The 12,456-nt window shown below is 40.2% G+C and overlaps 3 protein-coding genes across 3 annotated transcripts; all 3 read right to left on the bottom strand.

Annotated features, from left to right (window-relative positions):
• On the bottom strand, window positions 1-4,171 carry LOC306882213 (serine protease HTRA2, mitochondrial-like). Its single transcript, XM_079436698.1, has 8 exons — window positions 3,530-4,171; window positions 3,025-3,229; window positions 1,891-2,085; window positions 1,767-1,799; window positions 1,430-1,538; window positions 1,274-1,343; window positions 1,083-1,178; window positions 1-992 (listed from the first exon to the last, which is right to left on the bottom strand). Exons 1-8 carry the CDS (start codon window positions 3,961-3,963, stop codon window positions 827-829), a joined length of 1,308 nt encoding a protein of 435 aa, XP_079292824.1. The 5' UTR covers window positions 3,964-4,171; the 3' UTR covers window positions 1-826.
• Window positions 4,172-5,441: 1,270 nt separating this feature from the next.
• Window positions 5,442-7,808, bottom strand: LOC306882596 (small ribosomal subunit protein mS26-like). The gene is made up of 4 exons (XM_079437316.1): window positions 6,785-7,808; window positions 6,475-6,621; window positions 6,011-6,134; window positions 5,442-5,796 (listed from the first exon to the last, which is right to left on the bottom strand). The coding sequence occupies exons 1-4, from the start codon at window positions 7,003-7,005 to the stop codon at window positions 5,662-5,664; spliced, it is 627 nt and encodes a 208-aa protein (XP_079293442.1). The 5' UTR covers window positions 7,006-7,808; the 3' UTR covers window positions 5,442-5,661.
• Window positions 7,809-8,781: 973 nt separating this feature from the next.
• LOC306882134 (neurofilament light polypeptide-like) lies at window positions 8,782-12,223 on the bottom strand. The gene is made up of 3 exons (XM_079436617.1): window positions 11,100-12,223; window positions 10,147-10,271; window positions 8,782-9,980 (listed from the first exon to the last, which is right to left on the bottom strand). Exons 1-3 carry the CDS (start codon window positions 12,078-12,080, stop codon window positions 9,920-9,922), a joined length of 1,167 nt encoding a protein of 388 aa, XP_079292743.1. The 5' UTR covers window positions 12,081-12,223; the 3' UTR covers window positions 8,782-9,919.
• Between the last annotated feature and the right edge of the window lie 233 nt (window positions 12,224-12,456).

Here is a 12,456-nt window from a genome sequence, read left to right as displayed (position 1 = left end):
AAATGTCTCAATTTTATTTGAGTAATGCATAGCAACCACCCTAAAAACCCTAGCAACTGCATTGCAATCTGAATTATTTGAAAATCAAAACAGCATTCATCACTCACAAGTACAGATGTGCCTTCAATTTTGGGCTTTTATCTGTGATCTTCAACTGTTGAGTTGAAAAATCAGGGCTAAATGAGTAAAATGTGGTTGTTGCTGGAAGCCATTGACTTCCATAGTATGAAAAACAATACAATGGATGCCAAAGGATAGTTTGTGGAAGACTTAACACAATGACACTAATTTTTAAGATGAACGTGTACTTGGTCACATTTTCTGAAAGCACTGTGAATATAAAATCCAAAAAACGTTGATATTCCAATGCTTTATTGTGAAGTCACAGTGGTTTGTAAAAGTGTATTAAAATACATTGAATACAAAAAACTTGCAATATTGGAATAATGTAACCCACTTTTATTATGGCAGCCAAATGCTCATTCGTCTCATGATGTGCCGTGTTTCACACAAATATTTAGAAGTATTCCTTCAAAAACAATACTGATACAGTGTAGTTTGAGAGGACACACTGATATTTATCCAGTGTAATGCTCAGAATAATCCACACTAATTCATACACTTCCAAAAAAAAGTGAACAAACAGCACAATTATAACATTCTGACTACACAAGCATCCAGCTTTGCAACTATACTGTTCAGCCCTATACATTATTACCTTAAAACATCTTCAACTATAATCATTCAAATCATCTTTCGCTTCTCATTTCTCTCTCAGCCGAACCATTTATTACTCTTAATTTAGATGCCTAAGCTTCACGTGACATCACTCCGTGTGTTCAGGGGTCATGTGCAGCATTAGGAGGTCGGCCCCCCGCTGGACCACCACGTTTAAGCTGTTGCTTGTTCTCACAGCATTATAGATCTCCTCTGACGAGTTCACCTTTGACCCGTTTATCTCAACAATAACATCCCCTGGTTTCACTCCGGCTCTGTGAAACAGAAAACAGGAAATGACATCAACAATAGGAGGCCTCTATCCACAGACCACAGCAGTGTGGGGTGAGAGCAGTGCTGTTTACCTATTGGCTGGAGATCCTATAATAACACGGTGGATCAGAACTCCATGAGAAACATCAGGGAAGGACACGTCACGCATCTTCAGCTCTTCGATTATACTGAGAGGGCGAAAACACCATTTAAAGTTTAAAAAAAATACACAGTGACCATCTCACACACATTTAGAGTCGGTTATCAAAACACAGATAGGCACCTGGGGGTCAAAGTCAGCATCATCACTCCAATGTAACGCTGCTTTGATCCTGAATCTCCAAACCAAGACTCTGAAAACAGCCGATACACATTAATCAGCGACCTCAATACAAATTATCTTGCTAACAAGAATGAGAAGGTCAAGGGTCATTCTTACTCTGTTTGTCTGCCGCACGCTCAAGGAAGATGCGGACTCTGTCTGAGGGAATGGCGAAGGAAATCCCTGCAGTCACTTTCATGGTATTAATGCCGATGACCTCACCATCCTGAAAGTTACGAACATCACATGTTAGTTCATAACACATGCATTGCATCACATGACCAGTTAGTAGGTTCTCAGATAGATCGATCAGGTAGACAAATATGTTCTTCTGTTATTAGTCAAATGTCCTATAAATGAAATCTGACCTGCAAAATTAAACACCTCAACTTCCTTCTTTCTAAAACCAAATTGTACTAGCGGTATGTTGTGTAAATGTCAGTCAGTGACTCACCAGGTTTATAAGGGGACCTCCTGAATTTCCAAACTGTAAAATAGAAAAGATATGAATTATTTGATAAATGAAATGAACATGCAATTACACCCAAATTCTCTAATGTCGTTTCCTGTGCTCTTACATCTATGGTAGCATCAGTCTGGATGTAGTCAATGTTGGAGTTGGACAGGCCCAGTTCTCTACTTCCTCTCTGGGCAGAACTGACGATCCCAGATGTGATTGTGTTTTTAAGAGAGAAAGGGCTCCCCATGGCAACCACAAACTCACCCTGACGTACATCAGATGACTGGCCGAGACGCAGCGTTGGGAGGGGATGCTGGGATGAGACGAAGGGGGAAGAGAACAGAATGAGACATTAGTATGAGTACATATTATATGTACTCACACATTACCATATAAATTAACATTTAGCTGATGCTTTTAGCCAAAGTGACTTACAAATGAGGACAATGGAAGCAATCAAAATCAACAAAAGAGCAATGATATGCAAGTAGTACATGTAGCCAGGTGTTTTTTAATTACATAAAAAGAAAACAGATAGAATAGAAAAACAATAGAGCAAGCTAGTGTTAGAGGCCTTTTTTGGGCTTTTTGTTAATTGTATAATAAATAAAAAGATATACAAAAATAATAGAGAAGCTAGGGTTAGTTTTTTTTTTAAGACAAAAAGCAGTTATTAAATGAATATAGTTCAAGTCTAAAAGGGGTACGTTTAAAAAAAAAAAAAATAGAATTAGAATAGAGAGTGCTAGAGTTAGAGGGTCAAATAAAGATGGAAGACATGCGTTTTTAAAAGTTAGGTTAACTGGGGCCTCTTATGTGCACAGTACAGTAAAAATCTTAATATTATGAAATATAGAATTTAAAATAATTGTTTTCTATTTTAATAAATGTTACAATGCTATTTATTCCGGTCTACTCCAGTCTTCAGTGTCACATAATCCTTCAAAAATAATTTAATATCTTGATTTGGTGCTCAAGAAACATTTCTTTATATTATCCATGCTGGAAACAGTTTTAGCTGCTTAGAATTTTTGTGTAAGCCATGACACACTTTTTTACAGGATTATTTGATGAATAGAAAGTTCAAAAGAACAACATTTATTTGAGACAGAAATTTCGTGTTACATTCTAAGTGTCTTTACTGCCACTTGTGATCAATTTAATGCATCCTTGCTGAATATTTATGTCTTTCAAATTCTAAATACATCACCTCAAACTTCTCCACAGTATCACATTAAAGCACCACTGGTACCTTAGCACTGATTTTGATGGTGGCGATGTCTGCAGCCTGGTCGACATCCTGGACTGTGGCATTGTACGTCTCGCCATTGGTCAGTTTAACACGGACACCACGCTTGTTGGCGACCACATGGGCATTGGTCACTATCAAGCCATCACTATTTATAATGAAGCCAGAGCCATTCGAGATGGGCACCTCACGGCCAGAAAAGGGGTGTCTGGGGGAGAAAAAAAAACAGCATATAGTATGCGTCACAATAGCCAACAGAACTGAAACTAAATACCTTTATGTCAGATACAACCAGTTCACAAAGATTGAAAAAGCCCCTGTTGAGAAAAACAACTTAAACAGGCATAAACTGGTTTGCTGGCCTCCAAGACTAGTCAGGGTGGCTAGTTTATAAGGGTTTGTCAGCAGCTTGACCAGAATGTGAGACTCATTTAAACCAGCTCAGCGACTAGTTTAAGATGTTTTCAGCAGGACTAGAACAGTTTCTTTGGATTTATGACAGACTCACCGCCCAATGATCTCGATGTAGACTACAGCAGGTGTGGACGTCTCAACCACATCCGCGATGAAATTATACTTGTACCGCGGACTGTCAGGTTTAAACGGAGAGGCACATTGGACCGTCGGGAGTAAGCTGTCAATTAGCAAATTCCTGACCGCGACTGTCCTCTGTAGGGCATCTTTATTGTCCTCGTCTCTTAATGAATACAGTGCTGCTCCTCCGAGTCCCAGTCCTAACGCTGCTGCTGCGGCCAGACGAGAGCTGCGACCGCCTCCTGAACCCCGGCCTGAAACTACCGCTTCATGTGCCTCTTTACCTGAAGACGAGGTAGACAAGTGTCCTAAAGGCCTTACTGTCATCACATCTGGCTGCCGACCACTGTCCCGGAGACATCTCGTGATTGTCCTTAAGAGACATCTATTAACATGTGATGCTGCCATGTTGCATCAGCTCAGATGTATCGTAGAAAACACTCAATCCCGATGGAAGCAGGACATCACTGTGTCAGACACATTATATATTAGCAAAAGTTTCTGTGAAAATGTATATAAAATCTACTTTAAATATGAATATGTGGTTAAAATGTTCTTCACATATGCTCGTCGAGCCTCGTCTGTCTGTCTTGTCGATGACTGTACCGGAAGTAGTAGCTGGCCAACGCGTCTGCGCATGCGTGGACATGTCTGAGTTCAGGGTTGCCAAGTTCGCAGTTATCCCGTCCATTGAGTTACTAAGAGGTTGATTTTTCCCGCGGTTTACACATTGCATAGATTGTAATCGACTGAAATAAGAGTTTTGAAATATTTTACATTCTACCAAATAACAAAACTGATAGAGTTTTGTGATGAAGGGGCCTTTGACCTCCTATATGAAAACATATGATTACTACTAGTGCTTGTAAAGTTGAAAATGTTTACTACACATAATAGTGACTGTAAAATACGTATTTTAGGTGTGAGAGTGACATATGCTGAGTTTTGATATTTGGAAGCAGGGTTCCTCAAATCTTTCACTGGAGGGCCAGTCTGCTGCAGAGTTTAGTCCAGCCCTGATCAAACTCACCTACCTGTGATTTTCTAATGATCTTGAAGACTCTGATTAGCAGCTCAGGTGTGTTTGATTAGGGTTAGAGCCAGATTTGAGGATCCCTGCGATAAGGTCATTAGGTTTGTTGGTTTTATTAAACACACCTGGCAACCCTGTGGGAGACTCCTAACCCTGTTCACAGACAAGGGTTAAGCCTAGTCCTAGACTAAAATGTAAGTCTGAGCTGTTTTAACTGAAATACACTTGCGCTGACTGATCTTAAAATATATCAGTGCCTTTGTTTTGTCTCAAGATACACACCAGTAATGTTTTTTTTCTAAGCACTTAAAAGTCCTAATTGAACTATGGCCTAATCTTGTTTTAGTCTAAGCCCTGTCTGTGAAACCTTAGAAGTAGTATGATTTGCAGATCTGAATTGAGCATCTATTTCCCAGTTAATGTTAAGAGTTAACAGTTGCCCAGTTGGAGGCAAGAATGTAAAAGTTAAAATACTATTCATGGATCTATTATTCAATCATTTTTTGGATATAAAAAAATCAGTATTTATATTAATAACCTATAACTGTGTGCATTATTCAATATGAATGTATAGCAACTGTTGCTATTGTGACATGCCTTCAATTAAAAAAAAGAAAATAATCATAAGGATTGTGAATATTTAACCTCATGGACAAACTAAAAACACTCTCTTGCTGACGTGTATAAGTGTTATGGCTACATTTCTTTGGCATTTCCATTGTTCTACATTTAAGGTAATTAGAATTAATTCAGCACATACTTACAGGACATTTGTTGATGTCAAAACATTAGGTGGCATATTTAGTGTATGAACCATTTTGACTGGTGAAGACCATCTTAAAAAGACAGTTCTAAGAGACTTTAGTGTATTTGAGACATTTTGAGTTCCTCACATAGTACACACACACACACACACCTTCCAATGACTGTCTCATATAATACTTGCAGAGGGTCAGAAAGCACTCATATGGATCAGTTTTGAGAACTTTTTTTTTTTTGTTCATACAGTTTAAACGATGACACTGACAGAATATATTTTATGTACATTGTAGGTATTTTGTTTTTTGAAATCCTTATCGCTGAAATGCAGTCCGTTTGACAACACGTCCTTCTTTATCAATGGCAAAGTTGTAGCTTTTCGGGTTGTCAAGAGCCTCTTCAATCCGCTGATCTAGATTGTCCAGTGTGATGAAGTCCTTTGCCTCTTCCTGAAATACAGATGAATGCAGGGTGAGAGAGGGGTTAAATCATAAAACCCAAAAAACCCTATCTGATCAAATATAAGAACATGAATAAAGCATGTCATCCTTTTCAAGAAATGCATAAAATATCTTCAGTCTGTAAATCAATCAAATAAAAATACACGACAGCACTACTCGTGCATAGTTTAAATCTGAACAAAATGTCTGTAAAATCACTCACCTGTAGTAGAAGAATTTGTCTTTCCTTCTCTTTAATGTAGTTTTCCAGCTCTTGCTGGCGTAAGATGGCTTCTTCTCTCTTCTTCAGCTCAGCGGCCTCAGCCTCCTTCTGCATGCGTTGCTCTCTTGAAGACCAGATGATACACATTCATTTCAAACAGCAACAAGATGCAAGTATATCTGACTGCATCCCTCACCACCATAAATCACATCACTACAAGTTACACCCCCTAAAACAAAACAGCCAATTAGGGAATGTCATCAGAGCCCCTAAAGGGGGAGTAAATTAACTGAAAATGTACTCTCTTTAACTGCCATGCACAAATCTTGTGCAGGGATAGTCAAGTGCCCATTCTCACCAGATATGTAGGTCATCCAAGGACTTTTTGTCTACTGTAAATTCAGTCATACTGTTTTCAGCACACTATTTTGGACGCAGCCAGTGAATAACTAAAAATGACTCGCCTTATTTTAAGCATTCTGAGGTTTTCAGCATCATTCAAGGCCATCAGTGACCGATGCTCTTCTTCCTCCCTTTTAGTTCTTTCCTCTGCCACAGAACCAACCTCCTCATCATATTTCCTCCTCAACATCTGCTCCTTGAACTCAAGTCTGCATGCATAAAATGATCAGTTGAGATTATCAGTCTCAAATGGCTGAAGCATCAACTGTGATAAATAATAAAAAATGTGAGCTTGGTAATCAGAAAAACCGATTTATTCACTGGTGACTGGACATCATAGTCAGGAAATGGTTTAATGTCATGCAGTCTTACCGCAGGGCTCTTAAGATCAGATTGTATTCAGTGTATCGCTCCTTTAGTACAACCATTTCTACTGGATCCACGGGAGGGGGAGTCTTGATCCGTCCCAATTTTGACTTCGCTTTGGGGTCTGTGCGAGACTTTCTTCCCCTGACAGTTTCGACCAAAACAGCAGTGCGAGGAGAGAGAAGACAGACTGCAGGAGCATGACACCTCGATAAAGCCCGCAGCATGTTGAAGATTAAAGCTAATTATGATTAACGTTGAGCGTCTATGCAGAACATACAGTCAAACCCTAAAGGAATTAAGGAGTATAGTATTATATAGTGACAGATTCCAGCATGGCTAAATAACATTGAGCATCCTCTCCTAGGCTGCCATGCTCTTGAACTTTAACCACGGAAGATGTTTCTTTTACTCGCTCCTCAGTCAAGACTGAGATGAACGCATAGCGCTCTCTGCTGCCGCGCGCTGGAAGAAAGTAGAACTGCGAACAAGGGATGGGATTTAACTAAACTAAAACCGGGATTAGTATTATCTGGGGACCATGTGTGATTTTGAAATCACCCCACCACGTCTGAATTTCGTGTGGTGCATTCGCACGGGATAAGCGAAGCCTGTGATTTTACTCGAAATTACTGATTTATCTCCGGATACCCGGATGTCAAGCCTTTGAGAGTCCTGTTCTATGGTCCAGATGGATAAAAAAAAAGAAAGAAACTAATATAGTTTTGTGCCCCGTGTCATTTACATTTCACCAGGTTAAAATAATATCTCAAGCTTTATGCTTGATTTATTTGTAACGCATTAAACCTTTTCAGCTTTCTCTTTCTGAAAATTGTATGGTGTAGCGATATGACAGCACCCAAAATATCATCAAAAACACTCCATTGCAGCTCCATTCTTTGCGAAAAATTGATAAAAAGGCGCACAGGAAACAAAAACCTTGAAAAATGATATACGACCCGTCAAATGCTGGCCAAATCACAGAGATGTCGATTCGCACGGGACTAATATTATCACAGGATCGGTGTTCAGCGAAATATGGTCATTTGCGGGGGAATGTTTACTTTACAAATGACAGACATGGCCGATTCGCACGGGATTAAAATCACAGACAACCTCTGCAATTATTACAAATGACTGGAGGTCACCAGATAATACTAATCCCGTACGAATAGGGCTTAACTTGACCATTCAGTTATGATTATGATTTATTTTTACGATTTCGGCTCCTTGACTGTTGCATTAACCGTTCTAGCCTGCGTCGGAAGAAATATTTGGAAAAAATATTGAACATAATATTTACATAAAAAGCCAGTCATATGAACAGCCGGTATATTGTTGTCTCTGTGGAAGCCCATCTGCCACATAAGAAAAAATATATAATTATGACATAAGTCATATTTATGGTATAAAAAGTCAAAGGGGTGCGCATTATTATGACATAAAAAGCAAAAACTATGACATTAAAAGTCAACCACTTTGGTTACATCATAAAACATAGCTAATTATGACAGTCAAAATTACAACAAACTGACAATCAAGACATGTTAATAAATAAATAAAAACACCGTCATAATTATGACTTTTATATCACAATTTACACTTTTTTTTTTTTTTTTAAGAGTTAGCAAAAAAATAAAAAATTTAACATATGGCTGAAATGGGCTTCATGTCATGCAGCAATTTATAGCCTAGTTATATTATTTTTATTGATTGATTCGCTTATTTAATTTTTTTCTGAATTGGACTTGACAAAACGTAAGTTCAATAAGTAACTCAGACTGAATCATTAATGTGTCTGACTGATTCATGAGGGTTTTGTTCACTGAACCAACTCAGAGTCAATTGTTCAGGAAATCAAGTTTGAGTCATTCATCATAAACCTGCTTATCCATTTTTTCCAGCTTAATGTGAAAATGTTCCAAAGAGGTTTTAATGGGCATGTTTTGGATATCTGGACCTCACTGCATATCTTGCACAGAAACACACACCAGAGACGTGCTCCAGAAGAGGTGCTGTTGCTTTATTCAGCATGTATTTTAGGTGCAAACATACAGCACCATTCAGTTCAGAGACTGTCATGATAAACAGACTCGGTTTCTTGATAATTTCCAAATTACTGATAATTGACATATATTGTAACTTAGATGACACAACAAAAGCAGATGAAAGCATGATAATTCTATTTTAACCATGAGTCTAAAAACTCTTGATTTTCAGTCATGCTTTTATCAAGTCAAACATTGTAAATGCTAAAGCAAAAGAATAAAGTATTCTCAACCAAACAAACATATGAGAAGCGGAACACAGACATATAGCAAATTTAATATTACTACAACATTTACTAAAATGAACACATTCTAATTTAACTAACATAGCTAAAACTTAACTGATGCACTAACTACATGTAATCTAAAGAGCCAGGGATGGTGGACAGTGTCCTGTTGACTGATTCTTAATTTCTTGGTTAATGTCGAATTAACAAATTGGCTTTAGTCCATTTCTAGCACCCAAAGTGAGCTGAGACTGAACAACGATTCACCTCAACAAACAATTGGTTAAAAGTTTGCATATAGGGGATTATTGCCTAATCTGATTTTCAATGGGTGCTGGGAATGAAACATAAAAAAAATGACAATTTAGTGAAAACTATTATTTGCAGAACAATATAGTATTCTTTAAGTTAAACCATCTAAGGTCCTCCATGAGAATCTGCCAACATGACACTGAGCTCTGGCTGAGTGAGTGCTACCCTTAGCAATGTCTCCAAGGTGGTCATTTGTCCATTTTCAAGTGTAAAGAAGAAGGGGGACCTCATTATGTGTACCTCTTGTGTGATACAAGGGCTCGTTTGACTTTAAAGCGAAGATATGCTGCGGTTTAGTTTCATGGTTAGATGGTGGAATTTGGGTGTAATTAACTAAAGAACTAAGATCGGAAGTAAATGTAAAGGTTATGGATATGGATTTGGCAACAAGGGTCTTAAATGGTTAGTAGGGTTTTTTGGAGGAAAAAGTTGATTTATGTGCATCTCAGTGTTTGGGAAGGTATTTGTTAGTATGTTAATGAGGGTCTGAATCAACAGTATTCAAAATATGAATATGATGAATGTAAGTTACTAGGGTTTTGTGTTTTAGGGGTTTAGGCTAGGGCTGGTAGGGTGGAATACGTAAATCGAATTTCTTCTCCCTCCAGGAGTTTCCTGTAAAGACAAAAATAAAAGTTAAGTGCAAAACAAACCGCATCATATTAATACTCATTTTTGATCTAACATCATTGTTACTCTCGATTCTTTTTGAATGCACAAGAATTGTTTTAAGTTTAACTGATTAAAGAAACTGCAAGTGTCATACTGTCACGTATATTACCTGTAAGCTGCAATCTCAACATCCAAAGCCATCTTCACGTTAAGCAGATCTTGATACTCCCGCAAATAGCGTGACATTTCCTCTTTCGCATCCGCTATGTCCCTCTCTAGGTCACTTATCCTCTCCTAGAAGTTGTTCAAAGAAAATTTCAAAGCATAAATTAATGCTTATATGCTTTAACGTTCCTACAGACTGTTTCTGTGCCAGAGATACAGAGTAGTAGAGCAGAACGTCATAGATCTTAAAGATTTTAGTCTGCACTACCGTTCCCTCTAGAGTCAGTCTCATCTGTCCTACTCAGTTTGTCAGTCATGACTCAGCACTGATGGAATGAGTCAGCATCAGTAACATTTCTGCAACTTTGGTATCACTTGGAGCTGTGCCAAAAGCACAGCAGAAATAGTTTTCAATCAGTGCTGAGACTCATGAGTAACAGTAAAGGTCAGCAAACGGACTTGTCATGGTAAAAGCAAATTTACAGTCTTTGTGTCAAGGCTTTGTGTGAAGTGAAGTGAAGTGAAGTGAGGTGACATTCAGCCAAGTATGGTGACCCATACTCGGAATTCGTGCTCTGCATTTAACCCATCCAACGTGCACACACACACCAGCTTGTCACTGTGGCAGTTCCCATTTTTGTACCTCATCTACCCCTAAAAGGTTGACAGTTGTACTTTATATATTACTACTCTTAGGTACAATTATGCACAGTTTAGGTGTAGATAAGGTACAGAGTTCTTTGTTTAAGACTACTGCCCCAGTGACAAGCTATTGTACCCATAAAGATTTTTCCGGTTATTTTCCATTTCATTAATCTTCTCTTTTATACAGAATGTTTCTGCAGTCATTTGCATAATGACCTCACTTCTAAGAGTGTCTCCACAGAGACGCGTGTGTGGTTGTACTGCGCACATGGTGCAATTATACTTGGATTGATTGCTGCTGGTGATTTATACCTGGTAATTGGTGACCTCAGTGTTCTGCGTCTCCTCTAGCTCCCCTAGTTGTGCATTCAGAGAATCGATGACATTCCTCAGTGCCTCGACCTCAGCCGAACGGGACTGCAGCAGCCATCGATACTCAGCGGTCTCCTCGCGCACCAAGCGCACAGCCTCCTCCTGCTTATCGGTCAGCTCCACTACGCTCGCCACCTTCCCCTGGAACCAGGCTTCGGCAGTCTGCATGTTGCGTCCAGCCAGGCTCTCATACTGCGCTCGGATCTCTCTCAGAGCGGCCGACAGGTCCGGTCTACTTGTGTCCAGCTCCACGCTGAGGCTGGCAACCTGTAGCTGGACCCTCAACCCCTCCTGCTCCTCCGCAAACACTTTCTTCAGGAAGGCCAACTCCTGCGCCAGGGAAACCACGCTGGCCTCGGCATCACAGCTGCACAGAGTGACCTGACCCGCCTCCTCCCGCAACCTGTCCACCTCGACCTCTGCCCGGCTACGCCGCCGCGCCTCTTCCTCCCATCGCTCGTGCAGCTGTGCATGCGTCTCCCGCAATTTCTCCCTCTGCGCCTCCATGCGTGCTTTATTCTGGGCCTCTTGGTGGAGCTGCTCCCTGAGGCCCCGTACCTCCTGTAGGTAGAGCTGCTGCACACGGGACGGCTTACTCTCCCTGCGCCGCAAGCCCTCCAGCTGTAGGAGCAGCACCCGGTTTTGTTGCTCAAGGTGTCGCACCTTCTCGACGTAGGATGCGAAGCGGTTGTTCAGACCCACCAGCTGCTCTCGCTCTTGGGTCCGCAGCTCCAGCAGCTCTGCGTTCACTATGCTCGCCTGACTCAGGTCGCTCTGCTCCCAGCGCTGCAGCGGCTTCAAACGCGTCGGCCACCTGGAGGATGACAGGGGCCCCCGGGAGAGCCGGTAGGTGGTTCTGCTGGAGGGGGAATCTTCCCATCGCCGGGAGAGGGAGGAGGAGATGAAAGGGTCAAAGCTCATGATGCTGGATTTTTTTGTTGTTGTTGTTGCTTTTTGTTTGGTTTTCAAATGATGTTGATGTTTTGTTGATTGGAGAAGTTTTTCTCTTTAAGTCCCCCTTGTTCTGCACACCATTAGTGGAGATGAACCGGCACTGCACCAGTTCAGAAATGCTGCAGAGCAGTGTGCTTTATACAGGACACACATACTCTCTCTCCACACACACACAGATCCTCAGCCAATCAACAGCTCAGCAGTGTCATGATGCTGCCGATTGGTTTTGTGTGTTTTTTTTTTTAGCTGGAGTAGCATTATCAGAAGGTAGGGCAGATTGATACATCTTTATTATAGGGACACTTTTCATGTTTCCAGACACATGTTTTAAATGTAATTCAAA

Source organism: Barbus barbus, assembly GCF_936440315.1.
Source record: "Barbus barbus genome assembly, chromosome: 16".
Lineage (NCBI taxonomy): Eukaryota > Metazoa > Chordata > Actinopteri > Cypriniformes > Cyprinidae > Barbus > Barbus barbus.
The sequence above is the reverse complement of the archived record's forward strand: the minus strand, read 5'-3'. Positions and strand labels throughout refer to the sequence as shown.